Raw genomic sequence first — 25,756 nt, forward strand, 5'->3', positions numbered from 1 at the left:
CCAGCTGTGCTCTCTGCCCTAAGGCTTTTGTTGGTCTCCCTCCTAGCATTTTACCTGTTGTTTCCAAAGTCCTCTGCTTAGATCACTAGAGAAATGTTTATTATACTGTGTTATCAAACTAGCCGTTGTTCTCCACTAGGATAAAAGGAGGCCATATTTTTTCAAAGTTTTGAGAACATGTTGAGGAGGTAAATTATATCTATTGCTTTCTCCCTCTCTCTTTCATATAGTCTTACTCTGGCATGCTTTTTTTTTTTTTTTTGCAATATGGACTCAGATGTTGCCAGAATAGCCCAGAGAGGCCCTGTGTACCTGTCACCCAGCTTCGCCGGGAGTGATGTCTTACATAACAATAGATAACAGTAGTACAAAATCAAAAGCAGGAAATTGTCATTGGTACAGTTTATTGTTGTTTGGCCATCAGTTGTGTCTGACTCTTTGCAACCTCATGGACTGCAGCACGCCAGTCTTCCCTATCCTTCACCATCTTCCCAGAGTTTGCTCAAACTCATGTCCATTGAGTCGGTGATGCCATCCAACCACCTCATCCTCTGTTACCCCTTCTTCTCCTGCCCTCAGTCTTTGCCAGCATCAGGGTACAGTTTGCAGATCTCATTCAGATGTTTTACATCCGTTCATCTGTTGGTGCGCGTGTGTAGTTCTAGGCTATGTTACCGTATCTATAGATTTGTGAAACCACCAGCACAATCAGAACTTCCCCTTGCTCCATGCTACCCCTGGTTAGTCCCTCGTAACCAGTAATCTGTTCTTCTCTATAACTTTCTCATTTGAGACTGTTACATAAATGGAATCAGTGTGTAAATTCTCTGAGATTGGCATTTTTCACTCATTTCTCTTGAGACCCATCCATGTGGTGTGCATCACTAGTTCCATTTTATTGCTGAGCAATACTCCAGTGGACTGTTACCCTTTTAATACCTGTGCTAACATCCCTTATCATTCTGAGGCCAGCAGTTGTTTGCGTAGTAAGTTACTCTGTCCCATGGCTGTTGGGAGCTCAGATTCTCACGGCCCTTCTAGTTTACTCCTTGCAGTCTGTTTCACTGCTGCTGTCAAAAAATGGTTTGATTGGTGACTCCATCTCAAGCACTTTGAGGTAGATTCACTCAGACCTAGTGCATTTGAACCCTTGCTTACCAAGCAGCAGATTCCTGCTCGTCGTCTCTTTCCCTGAGACAGAAGCTTCGTGAAATCAGTGACTTGATAGCTAAACTTTCAAGGTCACACGTGACAGCCCCTACATGGAACAGCCAGGTGAGCAGTGTTGGAGTTCTCTAGAACCTAGACTTCTTGGGATGCTGAACAAGAGTGTGACAAGATATTCTGACCATCCATAAGTATCTCAACAGGACGGGATGGAAGGGTCGGTATTTTTAATGTAAGCCAGGTGGCACTAGTGGTAAAGTACCCATCTGCCAGTGCAGGAGACGTAAGAGATGCAAGTTCGATTCTTGCGCCAGGAAGACCCTGGGGAGGAGGGCATGGCACCCCACTCCAGTATTCTTGCCTCGAGAATCCCTTGGACAGAGGAGCCTGGCGGGCTACAATCCATGGGGTCACAAAGAGTCGGACACGACTGAAGTGACTTAGCACGTGACACGCAGCACACAAGACGTCCAAGGGCAGGGAAAGTGCCCTGACTTGTTGGGTAGGTGGTGTTGGCAGCAGGGAGGACTCATCCGGCTGGGAGGTGTGGCCAGAGAAGTGGAACGGACGAGGTCCAGCCTCCACCTAAAGGCTGGTCACCCTGCAGGCTGGGAGGCTCGGAGCACAGAGCAGAGAAGCACCCTCACTCTGGTCCCGGGTCTGGCCAGTTTGGGAGGAATCCCTAGTGGATGACCAGCAGAGAGGGGAGGATTGCCCAGTTATTTTTTTACTGGTCACCGGCTTCTCCTTACTGCCGCCTTCTTGCTTCTTTTTATCCCATGCTTTGAAAAAAGTTTATTGGGCACAGGGAAAAAATCTTGAGAGAGGTGAAGAAGTGAAGTGAAGTCACTCAGTTGTGTTTGAGTCTTTGTGACCCCATGGACTGTACAGTCCATGGAATTCTCTAGGCCAGAGTATTGGAGTGGGTAACCTTTCCCTCCTCCAGGGGATCTTCCCAACCAAGGGATGGAACCCAGGTCTCCTGCACTGCAGGCAGATTCTTTACCAGCCAAGCCACCAGGGAAGCCCAAGAATACCAGAATAGGTAGCCTATCCCTTCTCCAGCGGATCTTTCCGACCCAGGAATTGAACCAGGGTCTCCTGCATTGCAGGCGGATTCTTTCCCAACTGAGCTTAGGTAAATCTGTTGAAAAGGAACTCTTGATACCTTTTAAAATCCCCTAGGTGAGGGGCCATGTGACAGTTCCCCTGGTCTGAGGGCACAGTCTGTACTCCATTGACACCTCCTGCCGGCTTCCGAGCCAGCCTTCTGCCCAGGTCTGCAGTCTCTGCCTGCTACCCTCTGCCCTTGGTACCTGCTTTCTTTGTGACAAAAATCTGAGTCCAGAGTGAGCCCCACATCCTAGCATGTGCTCCTGCTTCTCGCTTCCTGGGTTGTCTATCAAAGGGTTTCTCCACATATGAATTTTCTCTTTGTAACTCCTGTTTTATATGAATAAGGTCCACCTGCTCTTGTTTTTTTGGAAAGGATGTGTATAGTGTGTGACCGGTGTTTCAACAGCAAGTAGGTAAGCTGTTACTTCTCAAGTGTAAAAGAGATTTTTTTGGTTTAAACTGGATTAGCATGCACGCTTCATTGCTCAGTGTCCTTTTTGTGACCCCATGTACCGTAGCCCACCAGGCTGTTTATAGGATCCTCCAGACAAGAATATTGGAGTGGGTAGCCATTCCTTTTTCTAGGGGATCTTCCTGACCCAGTGATCGAACCCAAGTCTCCTGAATTGCAGGCATGGATTCTTTACCGTCTGAGCTACCAGGAAAGCCCCAGACTGGTTCATATATATGAAATTAACATATCATAGATGTGCATGTGTACATATGTATCAATATATGTAATTTATACATGCATATAAAAACATGTGCATGGATGCTCAGACGCTTCAGTCGTGCCCAGCTCTGAGACCCCAGGGACTGTAGCCCCCCAGGCTCCTCTGTCCATGGGATTCTCTAGGCAAGGATACTGGAGTGGGTTTCCATTTCCTTCTCAATAATTGGATGGCTTGTGGGATCTTGGTTCCCCAGCTGCTACTGCTGCTGCTAAGTCACTTCAGTCGTGTCCAACTCTGTGTGACCCCATAGACGGCAGCCCACTAGGCTCCACCGTCCCTGGGATTCTCCAGGCAAGAGTACTGGAGTGGGTTGCCATTTCCTTCTCTAGTGCATGGAAGTGAAAAGTGAAAGTGAAGTCGCTCAGTCGTGTCCGACTCTTCGAGACCCCCATGGTCTGTAGCCTACCAGGCTCCTCCATCCATGGGATTCTCCAGGCAAGAGTACTGGAGTGGGTTGCCATTGTCTTCTCCACTTGATTCCCCTACCAGGGATCAAACCTTTGTCCCCTGTAGTGAAGCACAGAGCTTTAATCATTGGACCACAGGGAAATCCTTTATGAAAACATATATACACATATATGCTCAGTGGTGGTTCAGACGGTAATCTGCCTGCAATTCGGAAGACCTGGGTTCGATTCTTGGATTGGGAAGATCTCCTGGAGGGAAGATCTTATGCCTGGAGAATCCCCATGGACAGAGGAGTCTGGTGGGCTACAGTCCATGGGGTCACGAGGAGTCGGACACGACTGAGTGACTCAGCACAGCACAGCGTCACGGTTTCTGACTGAGGCGGGCAGAGCTGTTGGGGACTGAAGTGTCTTGACCGAGGCCATGTTGCCTAGGGTTTTTGTCACATCTAGTAGACATATTGTTTGGTGTCCAGAAGCAGACTTTGTATTGGCAGTGGTTCTGAACTTACAGTTTTCTAAGAAGATGAGAATCAGAAGCAGCCTTCCCACTGTTTTGCATACAACTTGCCTTGTTAGGATGGGATCATCGGAATACTGAATTCTCACAAAAGTAGATGCCAAGTTCAACTTCAAGGATATGAAGTCAGGTGCAGACGGCAAATTCTGGCATTAATTTTCAGACCTTGAGAACCACTGAGATTCTTGGATGTGTCTCTTGGTAATGTAGCTTTTCAGCTGTAACAAATTCTTTCTTGCCTTTGAGTAGATCTGGTGGGCTAGCTCACTGTATTTTAGGTTCTAAGACCATGTTCACTTAAGGTTCTCTTTGTTTTTTTTTTTTTTTTGTCAGTTTTTTAGATTTTATTTATTTATTTATTTTTTAGTTTTTTATTTTTTAAATTTTACAATCTTTAATTCTTAAGGCCAGTGCACCTTTTCTGTAAATATTTTTAAATTTTAATTATTATTATTTTTTACTTTACAATACTGTATTGGTTTTGCCATACATCAACATGAATCCACTGTGGGTATACACGTGTTCCCAATCCTGAACCCCCCACCCTCTTCCCTCCCCATACCATCCCTCTAGGTCATCCCAGTGGACCAGCCCCAAGCATCCTGTATCCTGCATCGAACCTAGACTGGCAATTCGTTTCTTATATGATATTATACATGTTTCAGTGCCATTCTCCCAAATCATCCCATCCTCTCCCTCTCCCACAGAGTCCAAAAGACTGTTTGATACATTTGTGTCTCTCTTGCTGTCTCTCATACAGGGTTATCATTACCATCTTTCTAAATTCCATATATATGTGTTAGTATACTGTAGTGGTGTTTTTCTTTCTGGCTTCACTCTGTATAATCGGCTCCAGTTTCATCCACCTCATTAGAACTGATTCAAATGTATTCTTTTTAATGGTTGAGTAATACTCCATTGTGTATATGTACCACAGCTTTCTTATCCATTCATCTGCTGATGGACATCTTAAAGATGGAACCTCTTATTGTTGTTCCAAGTATGTATGAGAAGAAAAGACATAAAATGAGCTCCAGATTGTAACATTAGCAGGACTGGTGTCTGCCAGACAGGATTCTGGAGAACGAGCAGGTCAGGGACTTTGCATATGTTGTGAAGGATGTCGGTCATCTATTTTTCACCATAGTTCTTTTCCAGTATTTTACTACAAAAAATCAAAACACGAGTCATTGACTCTAAGAGTAAACATGGGGGGCAGAATCGGTTTAGTTTGGCTACCTTGGGCTGTGGTCTTCTGTGGCTTGCAGGCAGTGTTGAGAAAATGTTCCTCTGAAATGAATAGGTAAAATCTTTTAGAGAACTCAGATGGCTCTTCAGTGGGAGTGTAACTTTATCTTTATTCATGTATTATTTTAAGAGATGTCAGGTGGATTCCTTTAACCCCAGGCACAGAGGACAAGGTTACTTGACCCAAGGTTTATCACCAGATGATGGGATCAGAAATATACCTTAGATTGTGTCCTTTGAATCTCTTAAAATCTCTGAGGGCTTTGAAACCTCCACCGGATCCCTAAATGGAGATCTTTAGATTTGGCATGTGCATGTGAGACAAGGAAACAGGATCTGTCAGAAGAATAAAAGGTCCCTTGAGGGTGTCCTTTTGCATTAGTATAAAATATTTGATGAAGTTGAATAGCTCTTCCCTCAAGGAAAGTGGAATTTTGGAAGCTAATTTTCATGCTGCAGAGTGCATCCCCCCAAATAAATAGCATAAAGGAAATTAAAAATCTGTCTTTAAAATGAAAATATGCTTTAAAAAATGGTATATCCTGTCTTTTTGTCCCAGCTTAGGAAAAAATTACCTTTTAAAGAAAAAAGTACATTCCGCCAGTGTCGTCTACTCAAGGCAGTGGTTTATCTGTCCAAGGAGGAACTACAATGTAGACTTAGACTGAATATAGTGTGGGATGTTGGTAGTGATTTGAAGACGTGGAATCTGCCTTGTGGCTTCGCCATCATGCTCTTTCCAGCTTCCACACCATCTGCATTTTCTTTTATCCAGTTTTTTAACTTGTAAAAGTGTATTGATCACTCGCTCAGCGTGAGCTGTGGTTCTGCTAAATTCTTGATGTGGATGAATTCATTTAATGTGCCCGGTAGTTTTATATGGTTGGTGCCATTCTCATGTCCGTTTCACATATGAAAATAGAGTCCTAGAGAAGTGAAGTCATTTGTCTGAGTTCATACAGCTGGGCAGTGGTGGAACCAGGGTTTAAACGCGAAGATATTCAGCTGTATGAAGCTAGAATCCATTTGGAGGTGATGACAGTAGTTTGTGTTACAGGAGGTGAAGGTAGAATCTGTGTGGAGAGCTTTGGGAATGTGTATTTGCCTTTCCCCAGAGGGCAGACCAGAGTCGTGTGATACAAGCCCCAGGAGAATGACCTAATTTGTCAGCAACTGCAACAGGAGATAAAAAAATTTTCCTGTAATCAAACAAACCAAAGAGACAGTCCTTCTGATGGCTTTTGTGATGGCAGCAACTGAACATCCATCCTGAGTGACAGGCGCAGTAGGAGTTGAGTTTGGAGAGAAGATTCAAAGAATAGTTTCAATGACATATTTGTAGGTTTCTGGGGAGCATCTCGCTGGAGGCGAAGGTCACTCTGAATTTCTGGAGTCATTTTTCTTGGCTTTTGTCTGTTTCTGATAAACTCCAGATTCCCACGGAGCAATGTTGGGAGAAGGCGTATTTGCTTTGGGGTCTGTGGGCACTTTGTGAATCCTGCTGGTCATCTGTGCTGCTGATTGCTCTGTCTGCCCTGCAGATGTAGATGAAAGGCAGGAGGAGAGGGGGATGACAGAGGGTGAGATGGTTGGATGGCATTATCGATTCAATGGACATGAGTTTGAGCAAGTTCTGGGACATAGTGAAGGACAGGAAAGTCTGGCATGCTGCAGTCTGTGGGGTTGCAAAGAGTCGGACACGACTGAGCAGCTGAACCACAACAACCCTGAGATGTTGGTGACCCTCAGCTGACTGATCAAGGTTGGGGCATTTGGACTGTTCACATCTTTCCTAGCAGAAATTGATTAAACTGCTATGTCATTCAAGTTTAAGAATACATTTTGTGTGTGTGTGGTAAAAAAGTTATTCTTCCAGAGCAGCTTTAGGTTAACAGCAAGTGATAAAACTTTTAAGAAACCATTTTGGGCTTTTACCCTCTTTCAACAGATACGAGATTTTTTTAAAGATAACGGTTTATGTTGCAACCAACTTTTCAAAGCAGTAATTCAATTAAGGTGGCAATATGGTAGCTGCTAATGTTTTTCATTCCTAAGAAGTCACAGATTTTGAAAAGGAAAATACTAGCCTGGTTGAATCAGCAGATGTGTTCTTTGTCATCACGTGTACACTTTGGATGTTGCCAAGGGCTTGTTATCATTAGGGATGGACTTAGAAGTCTGTTCATACAGACTAGTGGTTCTCAACAGGGGGTGACTTTGCCTTCCCGGGGACGTCTAGTAGTGTCTGTAGACATTTTTGGCTGTTACCACCGACGTGGGGAGGGTACTACTGGCATCTAGTTGGGTAGAAACCAGGACTGCTGCTCAGCATCCTAGAAACCACAGAATAGCCCCACACTATCCAAGTTGATTCAGCCCAAACCTCAGCAGTGCCAAGGTTGGGAAATCCTGGGGTGAAAGTTTGGCTTGATTCTATAACCCTGTTGTGTTTTAATTTTCTGTGCTTGTGTGTGTGTATATATGCTCATTCAGTGGCTCAGATGGTAAAGAATCTGCCTGCAGTGCAGGGTTCAATCCATGGGTAGGGAAGATATCCTGGAGAAGGAAATGGCAACCCACTTTTGTATTGCCTGGAGAATCCCACGAACAGAGAAACGTGGCAGGCTATAGTCCATGGAATTGCAAAGAGTTGGACTGGACTGTGCGACCAACACTTTGACTTTCATATATATACACACACACACACACGTAAATCTATTTATTTATGTAGTAGGGTATAAAGTAATTTTCCTTGGCTTTTTAAACTGTGAGCTTTCTCTTGTCCTAAAAATCAGAGGAATAGGCAGCAGGACACATTTGGTCACAGGACAGAGAAAATGGATGTGTCTATTTCTGAGATGGGAGAAAGCTAGCAGGGGCCAGCCTGTGAGATCTGCCCTCTCTCTCTGGGCCTCGTGACATTTAATAATATTACTTACCAAGCACAGAGGGTAGCAACCTTGATCATGCAGGAGGCAGCCTCTTGGAACAGGATAAGTGAACCTTTATCAACAAATTCCACACCTTTTCGTTCTTTTCCCCTTCTCCCAGTTTTGATGAGTAAGGGTGACTTTTTTTTTTTTTTTTTTTTTTTTTTTGCGTTCTGCTTAATTTTCACTTATTGTATCTTTATTGCAAGCCACAGTAATAAATCATTGAAAAAGTTGGTAAGGGTGGTTGAATCAGCAGGCAGCTTTCATTTGCTGAAAATCAATGGAGAAATACTTAGAAATTCACACTGTTTCTGCTGTTGTTGCCAGACCTTCGGGCAGGAGAGAAATGAGGTTGGGTTCATCTTTACATTCTTGGATTTAATTTGAGGTTGAGGAGTGAGTTTTTTTTTTTTTAACATTTTGGCGCAATGCGATGTAACTGACATATAAAATTGTAAGATTAAGTGTGCTTTGTAGTAGGAGTGAATTCTTTCCATGATTCTTCTCCCCTTTCCCCCTCGTCTAGCAGGTACACCAAAACCAGGAAACAATCTTATTTTCTGTTGACTTTGTTGCTTTTTAACCTGGTGAATGAGACATCTTTCTAGATGAGCTTTAGTGTCACTCATGCTTTGTTTGTTGTTTGGAAACCATTTAAATAAAAGGACTCCTTGGGGCTCTAAATGGGATGTTTAATTTGTTAGAACAAGAGTCAAAACCACTGTCTGCTAACATAACATTAATTTAACAAGTGGATAATTTGTTGGACATTAACTGACCCTGATGTGGAATTAAGGACTCTAGCTTTCATGACAGAAATCTGGGCTTGATGTTGGTAATGAGACCTCGGCGATGACATCATCACCAAGGCTTGGACTCAGCACTCCGGACCAAGCCATGCGTGGTAAGGGACATGCACCAAGGACTTAGTCACCAGCTCGGTTAGTTCAGATTAATGATAAGAAACTCGAGTATGGTGAGTGATTTCTTTGCTTCAGAGAACACTGCTTGTTCAAGAATTCAGCGTGATCCAGCTGTGCCGACTTGTGATTAACCTGGAATGCTTGTCAGAGACCAAGTGAAAGTGTTAGTCTCTCAGTCGTTCCCAAGTCTTTGCAACCCCATGAACTGTAGTCTGCCAGGCTCCTCTGTCCATGAGATTCTCCAGGCAAGAATACTGGATTAGGTTGCCATTCCTTTCTCCAACGGATCTTCCCGACTCAGGGATCGAACCCAGTTCTCCTGTGTTGCCGGCAGATTCTTTACCATCTTAGCCACCAGAGAAGTCTAAGGCTGTGCTAAAGCTGGCATCTGGCTGTGGGTGGGATTCCCACCTGCCCTTACTGAGTCCATGACTCGATGGAGGTGTCTCCAGAGGACACCAAGGAAGTATAGCTGACCAACTGATGCACCTTGAAAGGTCCCTCAGATTTATCTAGAAGCTATAAGCCTCTAAAACTGATATCAAGAATAGAGGACACTTATGAGATACTTACTTAAGGCCATGTGCTGTACTGAGCCTTTTATATACATCACCTCATTGAATATTCTGCATGTTAGGAACTATTGTTGATCCCATAGAGCGTTGAACACCCTGTGACTTAGGGAGGTTCAGTAACTAGTCAAGTTGCCCAGCTGGTAGATGGGATTCCAGGTCTCTTGTCTGACTCTGGGGCCTGTGTGTTCATTTCTCTTCTTCCAGGTTGATATCTCTCAAGCTTATCACAGCTCTCCAGCCAGGTGGATTGTCAGTCTGGAAGACTGAGTCTTATCAAGTGTTTGGACTTTTCCCAGGGCGGTAGGATCTCACACTTGGCAGCAATTTTATTTTAAGGTTATTGTTGTGGCTTGTGTACCTAGTGGAGGGTGTGTTTTGTCTAGGGCTCCCTCAAATATAGGACATTAGCTGAGGCTCAGAACTCAATATTTGCAAATTGGAAAAATGAAAATAGTGGACTTGGCAGAATTAACCCTGACATAGCCATCTTGTTGGGACATCTCTGGTCCCAACGAGGAGATGGTCACGGACATTTTGATTTGCCCTTTTGCTGGCCACTATGAGAGCATAGCTTTACTGACAATGGGTATCAATTGAAGCTTTTGAATTGTGGTGCTGGAAAAGACTCTTGAGAATCCTTTGGACTGCAAGGAGATCAAACCAGTCAATCCTAAAGGAAATCAACCCTGAATATTCACTGGAAGGACTGTTGCTGAAGCTCCAATATTTTGGCCACCCGATGCGAAGAGCTGACTCACTGGAAAAGACCCTGAGCCTGGGAAATATTGGGGGCAGGAGAAGAGGTTGACAGAGGATGAGATGGTTGGACAGCATCACTGACTCAGTGGACATGAGTTTGAGCAGACTCTGGGAGACAGTGAAGGACAGGGGAACCTCGTGTGCTGCAGCCCATGGGGTCACAAAGAGTTGGGCACGACTTAGCAACTGAAAAACAGCAACATTAAGGTGGTCTCAAAAATGGGCCGTGCAGGCTTCATAGAGGATTCCAGCAGAAGCTTATGATGGTCCTTGGAAAGCTTGTCACGGGTGAGGATTACTTGGAGTGGCCGTGTGGCCAATAGTGGGGATCAGCCGGGAGCATTCTTGGCCCAGCTGGTCTCACGTTGGAATGTTAAGGTCTTTATCGTTTTGTTGAGATCAGATTCAGAAGTTGCTAGCGTGCGTTTGCCTTTCCTGACCTAGCTTATTGCCCATAAGGAGCTCAGGCTAGATGAGTATGGTGTATTGTTTCTTTCACCTTGATTGAGATGATAAAAAACTTTTGAACATGGAGGTGCACCAAGTAACCCACATTATGGATGCTCCTCCTTCTCCTGGTGTCTTTTCAGCAGCTGCGTCCCACGTACTCCCCCACCCCACTGCAGATCTGAGCTTGGCTTTGCCTGTTGTATTTAAAGCTCTGGTTTTTCTGTCCTTAATCTGAACCATCATGCATACACATTAATTGGAGTTCTTACCTTTCTTGTTCTGACTCCAGATCTTGTGGTTCCTTATGCTTTAAGTTGCTCAGTTGTGTGTGACTGACTCTCTGTGACCTCATGGACTGTAGCCTGCCAGACTCCTCTGTCCATGGGGATTCTCCAGGCAAGAATACTGGAGTGGGTTGCCATGCCCTCCTCCAGAGGATATTCCCAACCCAGGGATCAATCCCAGGTCTCCCTCATTACAGGTGGATTCTTTACTGTCTGAGCCACCAGGGAAGCCCACCAGGGAAACAGGTTCCTTGGCCACCTTCAATCACACAGCTGCTCCTTGCTTTGGCCACTGCTGAGGGCTGATCTTGCCCCAACTCTCTGACTCACTGGTGTCCTGGGGGGTCTCAGTGATGACAGATCTCTTGTTCCTTCTTCACCTGGAGTATCCACCCTACACGTGCCATTTCTTAGAAAGTTAACCTTATTTGCAGAGCTGTGAAGAAGGAGGTTCTGTGACACCGGGGGTGAAACTTGAAATTAATCTTTCAGTCTTGAGTTTCAGATGGCCAGGCAAGGAGAAGCAGAAAATCGCAGTTTGAAATATTCACAGGTAATTCATGGCACAAAGACTTGGATCCTTTCCAAAGTTCCCAAGCATTTGCCTCCCTGCTCTCTTATGAGTCAAAGAAGAGTTGATTGTTACCAAAGATTTGGAGTTTTCAGTTAATCAGTAAGACTGTTAAGAAAGTATTGATAGCTGCTTAGACCATTTAAATTTTGTCTTTAGCACCTTTCAATTCTTAATGTGAAAATTGTTTACTCTATCATTGGGGAGAATACAGCAATTTTTGAAATTTGGATTAGGACCTAAATACCAACAGAATGGAAACACTGTGAGAAATGTAGGCTCCTTTTTAGTGAACTTTTATGAAAGCCAAAGGGAAGATAGAATCAGTTCTTCATTTTTTTGAGGAATAAACAATTTCCTTGCATTCTGGTGTTCAGTTGGCAGCTGGCCAGGGAGCGTGCCTACAGCCCAGGAATCATCCCAAACCAAACTAATGGAAACAGTCTGTCTTGCTGGAGGCTGAAATTCAATATTGAGGCAGTGACATGGGGTGTGTGTGTTAGTGGTGGGGCAGGGTGGTGGGTGAAAGACGTTGGACGCCTTAACCCATGGCAGCTATAAATGGAATACTGACTCACTTGGGTGGCTAAAATTCATGCTTTTAAAAAGGGCTTTATTCTGCCATTTGGTCAGAATTAAGATATGATTTAATGTATTATGCCCAAGACTGGGTCTAAAAACATACTCCTTTTCTTTTGATTTGAGCCAAGTTTAATTAAGAGCGCTGCTTGACAGGCCCACTAAATAATTGAAACACTTTCCTCAAAAATCTTACTATGAATGAAGGCATTATGTACAAAATAATGCATTTTTAAAAACCTGTGTTGGGACCCAGTCTAAAATCATGCCATTTGCAGAGACATGAATGGACCTAGAGAGAGTCATGCAGAGTGAAGTAAGTCAGGAAGAGAAAAATATATTAATGCACATAGGATCTTAAAAAATGGTACAAATAAACCTGTTTACAAAGCAAAGTTATGAGACACAGATGTAGAGAATGTGTGGACGCCAAGCAGGGAAAGGCAGGGGTGGTATGAATGGGGAGGTTACAGTTGACATGGATATACTACTATGTATGAAATAGATAACTAATGAGAACCTCCAGTGTAGCACACAAATTCTATTTAGTGCTCTGTGACCACCTAAATGGGAAGGAAATCCAAAAAAGCGGGGATATGCATGTCATATAGCTGATTCACATTGTTGTACGGCAGAAAATAGCATCATAAAGCAACTAAACTGCCAAAAAAAAAAAAAAAAAGAAGAAGCACTGTGTAAAAGAGTTGCCGTTTAGGGGTAAGAAGGGTAAGTGAGATGATGCAGGTTGTGTGCTATAGGGAGTGTGGGGACTGTGGTCAACAGGATTAGGGTCAACCACCTTAATGTTGCTGTTTTTCAGTTGCTAAGTCGTGCCCCATGAGCTGCAGCACTCCAGACTCTCACAGACCTGAGAGAATTAAGGCTCCGTCTTGCCAGGTCTTCTCATTTTTACAGAGGGACTAGATAAGTAGGTTTCTGTGAATTTTCCCAGTGTGTAAAGTGTTGAGAAGTAACACGGAATGTGTTGGTTTTCCTTGAGTGGACCAAACAAAACTTGACTGGGCTTGCACTCTCCACCCAGTGAAGCAGTGATATTTCTTAACTTTGGAGCAGAGGAAGGGACTGGAATGGCCTCTGTTTTCTTTTGGGTTAGTTTTAGCTTGCTTCCAAAAAATGTTTATTGTGAAACCATTTTGCAAGAGTGATATCTAGGTTGAATTTCTGTGTTTTTGAGTGGATCCCCACATGATTCCTTTTTTTTTTTTTTTTGCCTATTCGTTGTTTTACTTGGCTAAGCCAGGAATAGACGCTGGATAATCTTGTCTTTTGGAGTCGGGGGGATAAAGCTTTATTTTTCAGTTTTTAAAGTTTGCTTTTTTTTTTTTGGGCAGAGGTGTGAGGTTTGGAGGGTTGTGTGCTATACCAAAATTCTCTGTCATCCCTCTTTATCACTTTACATTCATTCACCAAGATGGGGCATCTCCCTATAGAACATAGATTAGAGGGAAGGTCCTGGTAACCCACTCCAGTCTTCTTGCCTGAGCAGACTACAGACCATAGGGTCACAAAGAGTTGGACACAGCGGAGCAACTAAGGCTTCCACTTTCCGCTGTCTTAGTTAGCTTGGACTGCCGTCGCCAGATACCACAGACTGGGTGGCTTGAATAACAGGCTTTTATTTTCTTATGGTTCTGGAGCTCAAAGATCAAGGTGCTGGCAGATTGGTTTCTGGTGAGGACTCTCTTCTTGCCTTGCAGAGGGCCCCCTTCTGGCTGTGCCCTCACATGGATGTGAGACGAGCAGGTGGGTGTGAGTGAGGTCTCGGAGAAGGGCACTAATCCTGTTAGATCAGGGCTTCCTCCTTATGACCTAATTTAACCCTCAAATAAAACCTCCAGCCCATTCGACATTTATCCCCCATTCACTCCTCCCCCAGCCCCTGATAACTACCGATTTTCTTTGTCACTCTGGGTTTACCTGTTTTGGATATCTCATGTAAATGGTATTATACAATAATGTGACCTTTTGTGTCTGAGTTTTTTCACTTGGTGTGTTTTTGAGTTCCATCCACTTGGTAACCTGTATCAGTACTTCATTCCATTTTACAGCTGAATAATGTGCCAGTGTTGGCTTTGATTTTAAATGTATATAAAATGCTTATTGATAAATGTATGTGTGTGTGCTTAATTGCTTAGTCGTATCTGACTCTTTGCGACCCTGTGGATTGTAGCCCACCAGGTTCCTCTGTATATGGCGATTCTCCAGGCAAGAACGCTGAAGTGGATTGCCATGCCCTTCTCCAGAGGATCTTCCCAACCTAGGGATCGAACTCAGGTCTCCCACATTGCAGGCGAATTCTTTACCATCCGAGCAACCAGGGAAGCATGATAAATATGTATATATGTATATATATGTATATTTCTATATTTATGTTGGTTTCTATCTGGCAAGAAGTCTACAGTTAGAAGGGAATGGATGTATTTCTGTGGCCTTGGAGCAGAGTGTCAGGGTGGCTTTAACACAGGTCCCACTTTGTCCCTTTTTTTTTTTTATAAATTGGAGTATAGGTGCTTTGCAATAGTGTGTTAGTTTCTACCATGTAACAAAATGAATTATTTATGTGTATACATATATCCATACTGTTTTTTGGATTTTTTCCCCTTATATAGACCATCACAGAGCATTGAGTAGAGTTCCGTGTGCTATACAGCAAGTTCTCATTAGTTATCTACTTTATACGTAGTAGTCTGTAGATGTCAGTCCCGATCTCTCAATTCATCCCACCTCCCTTCCCCTACCCTTAAGGCAGCAGTTGGCCCTGCTTCAGGATGGGTGGAATTGTCCTGTGGGTTTTCATGTTTCAGGAAATCACTGTAAATGAAATGCCATCAGCCGTGATCAGGCCATCAGGTCGAGTGACCAGCGGTCGTTTCTTTGGCCCTCTCCGTAGCAGTTGACTTTCTCCACTGGTTTTCCCAGGCTTTACTGTGCTTCCTGGGACCACCTCTCCCTCCTCCTGTTTCCTCTGGTGGCTGCTCCTCTGTCTCCCACTCCGGAGGCAGTGTGGTGTGATGACAGGAACACGTGCCCTGGAATGACATCTGTTTTGAATCTTGGCTCTGCCGTGTAATAAAGTTAGAAGCAAGCAAAGAGTAGAAACAGAGGGAGCAGAGTTTTTCAAGTGACTTAGAAATGGTGCTGGGTTCTTGAATGTAGATTTCTCCATTTTAACCAAGAGGGTTCAGAGGAGGGGGGTGGGTGGGTCAGGAGACATCTCCATGGAAGGACTAGCAGGGTCTATAGCAGGGCTCCCCAACCTCTGGGATTAATGCCTACTAATTTAAGGTGGAGTTGATGTAATAATAGCAGAAATAAAGTGCCCCAAAAATGAAATGCACTTGAATCATCCTGAAACTGGCGCCAAAAAGGTCAGGGACCATTGATCTACAGCATTCTTGCACTTCTTGCCTTGGGAGATGGGATGGTTGAGGATGTCAGGAGGAGGGAGCCTGGAGAGCTGGTTTGAGGTGGGTTTTGGCCATGCTGGCTTCTTCCAGTCCTTGTTGGTTAATGAGTTTCAGGTGGGATGTCAGTGGGCCTCACACAGTTTTCTTTCCTTCGGACCAGTGACTCTCAATGGGGAGGGTGGTGATTTTGGTCCCAGGGGACATTTGACAGTGCTTGTCACACTGAGAGCAGGGGTTATATAGTGGATAGAGGCCAGAGATGTTGCTAGACTTCCTACAGTGCCCAGGGCAGCCTCCCACACCAGAGACTTCTCTGCATCTGTTGCCAGTGTTGGGCTTCCCTGGTGGCTCAGTGGCCAAAGAATCAGCCTGCAATGCAGGAGACCCAGGTTCAATCCCTGGGTCCAGAAGATCCCCTGGAGGAGGGCGTGGTAACCCATTCCAGTATTCTTGCCTGGAGCATCCCTTGGGCAGAGGGGCCTGGTGGGCTACAGTCCATGAAGTCGCAAGAGAATTGGACATGACTGAGCATTGACTGAACAACAACATTGTCAGTTTTGCTGATGTTGAGAAACCTGCCTCAGGCCCTTCTTGAAGTGGAGCTTCAATGGGCTTCTTGAAGCCAATTCCTTTGGTTTTCAGAGCCACCTGCTGACTGCTCATTTCACTCTGTAGCGATGGAGGGCTGGGAAGGCTCATCCGAGATCCTGCCCCTCTTCCCACCAGGGACCCCCTGTCCAAAGCCTGTGGGTGGCCCGGGGATGGGACAGCTGCTGTTCAGCCAGCCGGCGGGTGCCCTCGGGCCTGTCATGGGTATGGGCTGTGTGTGTGACAGACACCACTGCCATGAAAATGCCCAGAAATCTCTGCTGCTTCTGACAGAGACTGCCCTTGACGATGGGTCTGTCCTAATCTAAGGGGGCTTTTCTCCTTCTTTTTTTCTTTAATTTGCCTTGGAAGATATGGAACAGGAAGTTGGACTCAACAAAGCCTGGATTGTCTCCCTCCTCAGATGTCACTTTATTAAACAAGCTGCTCTTCACCTCCCCGCCGCAGCGAGCGCCCCCTGCCCAGCTCCCCGCCACCCCAGCTCTCGCCCCAGACCCAGCAGTGTCTATGTGCAGGTCAGCCCCCAGGGTGATTTGCGTGCAAAGGTGCTGAAGAAGAAAGAAGTGAAATTGCTCAGTCATGTCCGACTCTTTGCAACCCCACAGACTGTAGCCTACCAGGCTCCTCTGTCCATGGAATTTTCCAGGCAAGAGTACTGGAGTGGGTTGCCATTTCCTTCTCCAGGGGATCTTCCCCACCCAGGGATCGAACCTGGGTCTCCCGCATTGCAGGCAGACGCTTTACCATCTGAGCCACCACCAGCCATTTAGTATCTTTGAAATTGGGAGTTAAATTTAAAAAGTTTCTCCCATAGAAGGGAGTTTATTCTCTAAAGCAAAGGGCAAATGATCCCTCAATGTAACTGGGTTCCTGTGAGCCATAAAAACGTATTTGAAAGTGGGTTGCGTCTAAGGTAAGGCTGCCTTTGGCCTCTCCAGAACTCCCGTGCTTGGTGGCCCCAGTCAGTTGGTGGAGCTGAAGTAGGCATAGGCATGGCCCTGGAGGGTGGGGGCTTTGATTGAGTGAAAGCAGCTGGCCTTAGGGTGGGAGGCCTGCTCCTTGGGCACCCCTCTTCTCTGCTCAACCTCCTTCTATCCTCTTGACAGGGGTAGGACTCTGGCCCCAAGGTCAGTAACAGTTTGGGAGAGAGAGTTTCAAGGTCAGGAAGGGAGATGATGAACCTCGGAAGACAGCAGTGAGCTTAGCAGGAGACCAGACACGTGGATGAGGTTGAATAAACCGCGTTTGTTCTCGGTAGTGTTTGCAAGCATGTGTTGGTTTGCTGAAAGAGTCGAATCCATCTCTGGAAAAAGGGGATTTAGACCGCCCTCCACATCAAGCGTGATTCACTGCCTCGTGTTCTTCGTGTCAGATAAGCAAGACTCATCTTGCTAACAGAGCTCTGGGCCGCTTTCCTGCAGTTTGTGTTTTGAGTGATGGAGTGATGGAAAACTCAGCATTCCCCAGCCCAGCTTCTCTGTTGCTAATATCTCAGCTCTGGGAACACCAATCCTCCCATTTAAACACACAATTCCCCTTTGTATTTTAATCTGCCCTTCTTGGGTCATTTCTCTCTCTCTCTGCGTTTTATTATGGCTATTTTCTGTATTTACTAGTTTTGTCTGTGATTAGATTACGCTCTTGGAGCGCAGACTGTCTTTCCTTCATTTTCAGGCAGTTGGGTGGTTCCTGACACCAGGTGCCCAGCTGGGCTGTTTTAAGATGCATTCCCGTCTTTCACCCTTTGACTGTTCACCATTTGCACTTTGTAAAGTAGGAAACTGTGACTGGGATAGCTAAGTGACAGGAGAGGCAGAATTATGTGGAATGATAATGAAGATGGACTTGCTTTGGGTGCAAATCATTTAATGGGGTATAAGTTAAATGTTAATAAACCTGTTTTGTTTTGTTTTGTTTTGTTTTTTTAAAGAAAAAACAAACCTGGTTCAACACCTGTTAGCTCTGGGACCTCGGGCAGGTTTTTTCATTGCTTTGTGCCTCGTTTTTCACATCTGTTAAATGGGGGCATTATTCATTGCTCACTCATAGGATGTTAGAGTTAAACTGGTCAGTGAAGTTCTTGAAACAGTGGCTGACACGGGTGTCTCCTGTTACTGCTGTTCTCTAGGATTTCATGGTCAGTGGGGTGGGGGGATTGGAGTCTGGGATGCTAAATCCCAAAGCCCATGTTCTCGTCACTGAATTCTGTCACTTCATGACCCTTAGCCCAGCAAGGGCTAAGTCAACATTTGTAGCGTGAGTGAGCGCATTTGGAGTTTGAGTGGTGGTGGTTCTCTAGATGCAATGAGTTTGTTAAAAGAGGAGAATCTACCTCGGGATTCGTGAAAGAAGTAGGACACCAGGTCAGAATTCTGGAAAATCATTTTGCACACCTTTCCCTGGGCTGAGACGGCAAACGGCTTCTCAAGTCAAGTCGTTTAAACTGTGGAGAATGTGGCTTCATGATGGGCTGGTTCTAGAAGCTTCCAGGGAACCAAGGCACTAGGAGGTGGGCAGGTGAGTAGGAATTCCGAGCATCCTTCTGTGATCTCGAAAAGGACTCTGGCCAGCCTTGGGAGTAGCACAGCGGGGCCGGTGGTGAGCAGGCCCAGGGACTGGGTTCCAAGGTGAGGAACCCTGGACTGCTAGTGGTAGGAGCTCTGGGCAACAGTGGTTGTCGGTAGGTTATCCAAGATATGCTGTGTTTTTTAGGATATAGCTTTTATCATTGGTTTCCACAAATGTGGACCTCAGAATCTGTAACACAAGTTTCCTCATCTGTTTAAATGCTGTAGAAGTAAGTTTAGGGGAAAGTACTGCGCAGAAGGTCAGTTCAGTTGCTCAGTTGTGTTCGACTCTTTGTGACCCCATGGACTGCAGCACACCAGGCCTCCCTGTCTATCACCAACTCCTGGAGTCTACTCAAACTCATGTCCATTGAGTCGGTGATGCCATCCAACCATCTCACCCTCTGTCGTCCCCTTCTCCTCCCGCCTTCAATCTTTCCCAGCATCAGGGTCTTTTCCAGTGAGTCAACTCTTCGCATCAGGTAGCCAAAGGACTGGAGTTTCAGCTTCAGCATCAGTCCTTCCAGTGAACACTCAGGACAGCACGGAAGGTCAGGGTCATTGTTAATAGGGCAGGGCTGGTAAAAGACACTGTCCTTAGTTCTTGGGTCACTGTTAGAAGTCCATCCTCTGTCCTTCCTATGCAGGTGGTGCCGGCTCTCCCATCTAGCCGGGAGGGCTGGCATCACGTGTGAGTTATTTATGTATGGATTTCTCTGTCATGGGACAAAGGTGCAATGAGCAGGCCAGGGCCTCCCAAGGTGGGTGAGGTTGATGACCAGGCTAGAAGGGTGTAGTGGTTTTTCCTGGTAGGGCAGCAGGCAGGGACTCAGTGCAAGCTGGATGGGACCTAACAAAAATCCAAATGAGGCCAAAGCGGGGAGGAAGGGGCTGGAGCATGTACTGGCTGCAAGAGAGATGTTTGTCTGAATGCAAGAGGCTTTAAGCAACGATGGGAGGTGGGTTTGCAAAGATCACCCTGGTTCCGAGGAGGCAGCTCATAGATTAAAAAGGGATAAGATTGGGTGTTGGGGCAGGAGGGGAAAGTGGGGTTGGGATCGGACATGAGGGAGTGGCAAGAACAAGTGGCTTGGCTGATTTGTACCAATGGCTTGACTGAGGCGACCCTCCAGATTTTGAAAAGCCAGTGTGCCTCTCAGAGCCGCTCACCTCCCTTTCTGCTGGGTATTTGGGGCAAATTTACCAGTTTCCTGCCATCTGTCTTCAGATCCCTGCACACTGGGTTCCAGGGTAGATTTTACTGTTTCTCCATAATTCCACTTTCCAGCCTCTAGCTCATGGAAACCCCAATTAAAAAATACATTTGCTCTGGACAACTCTTATTGCATCTGTAAGACTTTTTCCTGTTCTTGTTATCACAGTCCAAATATCTGGTCATGGTTGGGAGGAGGAGAGGGCAAGTTTCGGGGTGAAAGCACATACTTTCTGTTGCTTGATGTATAATTAATTGTCTAGTTTTATTTGTCTTAACCCTAAACCACCAGTAACTCAGATAATGAGCTGACATGTGCGATTAAGGGTTCAAGAATTTAAAAAAAACGAAACTGCTGAAACGGCTGTGGGTTTCGTATAACAGTAAACATGCTATGTTTTGCTTCTTCCCTTTGGTTCAAAAAAAAAGAAGTCACAGGGCAATTTATGTACCAAGTGTTCCCCCAAGCTGTTTTAATCATCTTATATACTGGGCATGTAGAATTTGCATTCTTAGAGTAATTCTGATTTATCACATTCTTTTATTGTTATTTCAGAGATTAGAGAAAAAGGTTGTTTTTTCATGTCTGCTAGGTGAATGTTGAACTCAGGTAGGTGAGGTTGGGGCAGGTGAGGGTGAGTAATTCGTACATACTTGTGCTGGTTGTCACTGGGAAGTTTTATATGTTCCCTGAAATTAAGGAAAAAACAAATAAAAGGAAGACATTGCGTTCATGCCTTTGTACACACGTCACTGCCTTAGCTCACAAATTACATCTCATGTCTCATGGAACTTAATGGTCTGGTGCTGTAGCCGGTAGTCACACGTGGCTAGTGAGCCACTGGAAAATGGCTATTCTGAATTGAGATGTGCAGTGAATATAAAATACCCACCAGACCTTGAGAATTACTGTAGGGGGAGGGGGACAAAAGAATATGAAATTAAATTCTCCATTTTTATATTGATTGTGTATTGAAGTTGAAGCATACAATCTATGGGGTTAAGTAACATATGATTAGAGTTAATCTCACCTTCCCCCCTCCCTGCACCCCCTGCAAAGTGTGATTGCTAGAACGTTTACAATCCTCTGTGTGGCTTGCATCAATTCTGTTGGGCAGCAGTGAGCTAAAACTACCCAGGAGGAAGTAGGGTTCCCAGGAACCTGTCCCCCAGGGAGCAGGGAAGTGTCAGTCGTTCAGTTGTGTCCTACTCTTTGAGACCCCACAGACTGTAACCCGCCAGGCTCCTCTGTCCATAGGATTTCCCAGGCAAGAATATTGGAGCGGTTTGCCATACCCTCCTCCAGGGGATCTTTCCGATCCAGGGATCAAACACCGTTCTGCACTGCAGGTGGATTCTTGACCGTCTGGGCCCTCAGGGAAGCAAGGAGCCCCTGAAAGTTCTCTCCAGATCCAAGGAGCTGTTCGTTGTAATTCCTACCGCTCTCACCTCCAGGGAGAGCAGCATAGCTTCGTCCGTGACTTGGCTCAGCTGCGCCAGGCCTTCTCGGCCTGCAAGCAGCGCTTCTCAGAAGAATTCAGCTTATCTCCCTGTCTGTGATGGATGACCGCGAGAGGACACCCTAACTCGTAGGTCAGCACTTTCTTAGAACAAAAAGAGTTCGAGGAGTTCTTGAGACGAGGAGGGTGTGTGAGTTGTAGGGATACTCTTTAAATGCTTGATGGCCTTTGGTGGGTCGCCCTCATCGGGCTGAATTCTGGGTTAGCTACCAGGCACCTTTTTGGCTTTGCTGCTGCTGCTAAGTCGCGTCAGTCATGTCTGACTCTGTGTGACCCCATAGACAGCAGCCCACTGGGCTCCCCTGTCCCTGGGATTCTCCAGGCAAGAACACTGGAGTGGGTTGCCATTTCCTTCTCTAATGCATGAAAGTGAAAAGTGAAAGTGAAGTCGCTCAGTTGTGACTCTTAACGACCCCATGGACTGCAGCCCACCAGGCTCCTCCGTCCTTGGGGTTTTCCAGGCAGGAGTACTTTGGCCTTGCTAGTGTTCTGTGATTCACTTAGGTTTTAAACAAACCTCTTTGGGGAGGAGGGTTTGCTCTTTTAGTCAGTTGAAGGAGAGTGATTGGATATTGGAGCCCAGAAGGGATGTCCCTGGGGCACCTATCACTGTCACCTGTGAATTGAGGCCGTGGAAATGAATGGAGGTCTCTCTGGGTTTCCAGTGTGTGTGGACAAATCTCTGTCGCTTGGTAGGGGAACAAAGAGGGTTGGATTGTGTGACATAAGAGGCCTTTGAGTTGGCCTGGTGTTGGCAAGAGAAAATAGTACCTAGGCGTTCTGTGGAAGTCTGGAAGGAAGATGCATGGCTGCTGGAACAGCCGAGTTGTGATTAAACATGGAGTTATGTGGCTTTGTCCAGGGATGCTGGTTTCATGCAGGGCTTCCCCGGTGGCTCAGCGGTAAAGAATCCACCCGCCGTGCAGGAGATGCAGGAGATGAGGGTTTGATCCCTGGGTCGGGAAGTTCCCCTGGAGGAGGGCATGGCAGCCACTCTGGTACTCTTGCCTGGAGAACCCCATGGACAGAGGAGTCTGGTGGGCTACAGTCTGTAGGGTCTCACAGAGTTGGACACGACTGAAGGGACTGAGCACGCACACACGCTGGTTTCATGCATTAGTGCCGTGTGGCTCAGATGGTCAAGAGTCTGCTTCCAATGTAGGAGACCTGGGTTCGGTCCCTGGGTTGGGAAGATCCCCTGGAGAAAGAAATGGCAACCTACTCCAGTATTCTTGCCTGGGAAATCCCATGGACAGGGGAACCTGGTGGGCTACTGCAGTCCATGGGGGTCTCAAAGAAGGGGACATGATTGAGCAACTTTCACTCCTGTCCTGTATATCTTGGAGTTGGATATTATGGTGTTTTATTGGCAGGCCAATGCAATGCTGATAATACTGCATAGTCCCTAAATAATGCTTATAAAGGACATTCAGTTACGAAGCATACATTTTTAGATAATGTTTAGCAAGCAACCTTTGTTATAGGCATAGTTTTGTAGCAACGTCTAAAATGATTTTTAAATAACATGTTTGGAAATGACTTTCAGCTAAATAATTTTAAGACAAACACTTGGATTGCAGTGAGCATTAGTTATTGGAGTAAATAAGAACGGTGGAGATGTCCATCCACATGTGTAGTGAATTACGTGGGAACAATGCGTTCTGCTTAGGGGGCAGACGGTTTACCGTTAACTGACTTCCTTTCCCTTCCACTTCCTTTTCTTTTTCTTTATTCCCTCACTGCCCTTCTTCTTTCATGGTTTTACTTGAATCTAATGCTTTCCTCTCTTGGGGTAGCTGTTCAGATCAGTGGTTTCCATAAGATGTTATGGAGAAACCGGAGGGAACTTTTTGGTCGATGCAGTAGTTTAAGCTGGAGTTCGCTGGAGCAAGCAGCAGAAAAGGCATCAGGTGTTTCCTGGGAGTCAGAGGAGGTGGGAGAATCTCTGAATTGGTGAGTTTGTGGATGGAGGGGAGGAAGGAGCCCTGGTCTGTTTGGATCCCCCTGAAAGGCCTTGGCCCAGAGCTGGGGGCCCCCCACCATTGCACCTTCACCCATCTGGAGCTGGTCCCTGGGTGCTGCAGGGGCTTCCGAGCTCCACGGGCATTTGGATCTGCTGTAGAGTCAGAGACAAGAGCCTCCTTCTAGACTGTTCATCCTGTGGTGGCTCGTGGGGCGTTTGCTGGGCCTGACATCTGAGTCCCGAGCTTCCTCTCCTGTAGTTGCTTTCCTGCTGTGAAGCAGAGGAGGACTTCATTTTGGAGAAAGAAGGAGTGAGGCTGGGAGGACGGTGAGAGGTGAGGCTGGGAGCTGGGCGATGACCGGAAGCTGGCCTTGCTTCAGGAGTGAAGTCCTGCTCAGTGGAGCTCTTGCTGGGCCCACCTCACCCCCATCCTGTCCACTCTGCTGCATAGGAGGAGCCCCTCTATGTCACCCTTGTGGGTTTGTAGTGCGTGCATGCCCTTGCTCCCAGTTATGAATTCAGCTGTTGACTGAGTGGGATAGTGTGTGTGTGTGTGTGTGTGTGTGTGTGTCTGTGTGTGTGTCCCCAGAGCTTGGCTGAGTTGGGAGGCATTGACTGAGTGGGGTAGTATGTGTGGAGTGTGTGCATGTGGGTTGTGTGTGTGTGTGTGTGTGTGTGTGTGTCCATCCCCAGAGCTTGGCTTCAGCGGTGGCTGGAGTGGTTTGGGAAGGATGGAGTTGAGGGGCGTGGGAGGGAAGGCTCCCCTCCTAGGAAATTTCCTCAGGTCTATGGCTGGGAAAGCGACTCTTTGCAGGACTGAGCTTGTTCCAACCATTGACTGGCAGGTAGTGAGAGGTTCCTTAGGAATGGAAATAGGAGACCACTTTGGTCTAGGTGGGGCCTGGCATTCAGAGGTCGGGGGGAGGCTGCCGAGGAGCCCAGAGGAACTTCCCTGAATGTCAGGACCCAGGCCTTTGTGTTACCTGCCTCCATGGGCCCTGGGGCCTACTTGTCTGCAGGCCCCAGACTTCACCCCACCCCCTTGTCCCTGGGCTTGGCTTATTCTTGTCCACCCCAGTGGGGTCTTACTACAGCCCCTAGCCGCTGCTTCAGCCTACCCATCGATTCTACTCAACAAGAGCTTGAGAATTTCCAAGCTATGAGTGACTGAGTCTTATGGACTGAGGTGGAATTAAAAGTTAATATCTCAAAGACTGGGCTGCTGGGTTTTTCTGTGTATTTTTTAACAAGCATAGTTGAAAAAAATCTGTTGCATTGGAAAACAATGTAATTTGGCCTCATTTTATGGGTAACTGGGGAGACTTCAGTGGTTCCTCGAGCTTGGTTGGTTGGATTTTGAGACTTCTCTGTCTTAGACTAGAGGAAGGTGAATACCTTTGTTGTTTGACGTGCTAAGCTTTTTGTAGTTCATGCTCTTGTGCTCAGATGCTCAGCCATGGCTGACTCTTTGTGACCCTGTGGACTATAGCCCACCAGGCTCCTCTGTCCTTGAGATTCTCCAGGAGTGGGTAGCCATTTACTCTTGCAGGGGATCTTCCCAACCCAGAAATGGAACCTGTGCCCTCCTGCAGTGGCAGGTGGGTTCACTACCGCTAGCGCCACTGGGAAGCCGGGTCATAATACATGTGCTGATTAAGTAGAGCAGGTGAGCCAGTGACAGCGTATCTGCATCTACACTGGTCCCTGGCTGATTTGTAGAAAATGGGACCTTTCACCTTGTGACTCCCCCTGGCCCATGGGGCCTGTCCTGTTCATTCTCAGAATCCTGTTCCTGTGAGGCCTGCTTCCTTCGCCAACACCCCTGCATGTGGACACTTTGTACCTGTGCCCAGATTAGTCCTACGGCGTCAACTTTAAATGATCCATGTTAACTCCATCGGCCGGCAGGTTTCTGGAAGCCAGGTCTGTCTGTTACAAGTCTTCGTTCTGCGTCTCTGGCCCAGCATCTTTGTTTAAACCATCGGTGGCCACGTACAATTTCGGTGGAGAAGTCCTGATTATCCACCCGCTTCCTTCTCAGAGTTAGCCCCACAGTGCCCTGGAGGGTGGGAGGGTTTATTTATGCTCTTCCATAGATGAGGAAATCGAGGGCTGTGAAAGGTTAATTGGTTCCAGAGGCTAAGGGATAGTGAAGCCAGGATTTTCATTCAGGCAGTTGGATCGCTGGAT

General features: G+C 46.2%; 1 protein-coding gene across 7 annotated transcripts in view; it reads left to right on the plus strand.

Annotated features, from left to right (window-relative positions):
• Positions 1 to 25,756, plus strand: part of MYO10 (myosin X) — a 259,943-nt gene that overhangs the window by 12,507 nt on the left and 221,680 nt on the right. For 2 of the 7 annotated variants that reach the window (XM_042233921.1, XM_042233923.1), the window contains exon 2: positions 25,349 to 25,489. The exons of 4 other annotated variants lie outside the window; for them this stretch is intronic. In XM_042233921.1, the coding sequence (XP_042089855.1) occupies positions 25,445 to 25,489 (45 nt within the window). In that variant the 5' untranslated portion in view covers positions 25,349 to 25,444. Of the gene's footprint in view, positions 1 to 6,685; positions 25,490 to 25,756 lie in introns of those variants that run through there. One more of the 7 variants, XM_060400562.1, reaches the window with a different exon arrangement.

This window comes from Ovis aries, chromosome 16, assembly GCF_016772045.2.
Source record: "Ovis aries strain OAR_USU_Benz2616 breed Rambouillet chromosome 16, ARS-UI_Ramb_v3.0, whole genome shotgun sequence".
In the NCBI taxonomy this organism is placed as follows: domain Eukaryota; kingdom Metazoa; phylum Chordata; class Mammalia; order Artiodactyla; family Bovidae; genus Ovis; species Ovis aries.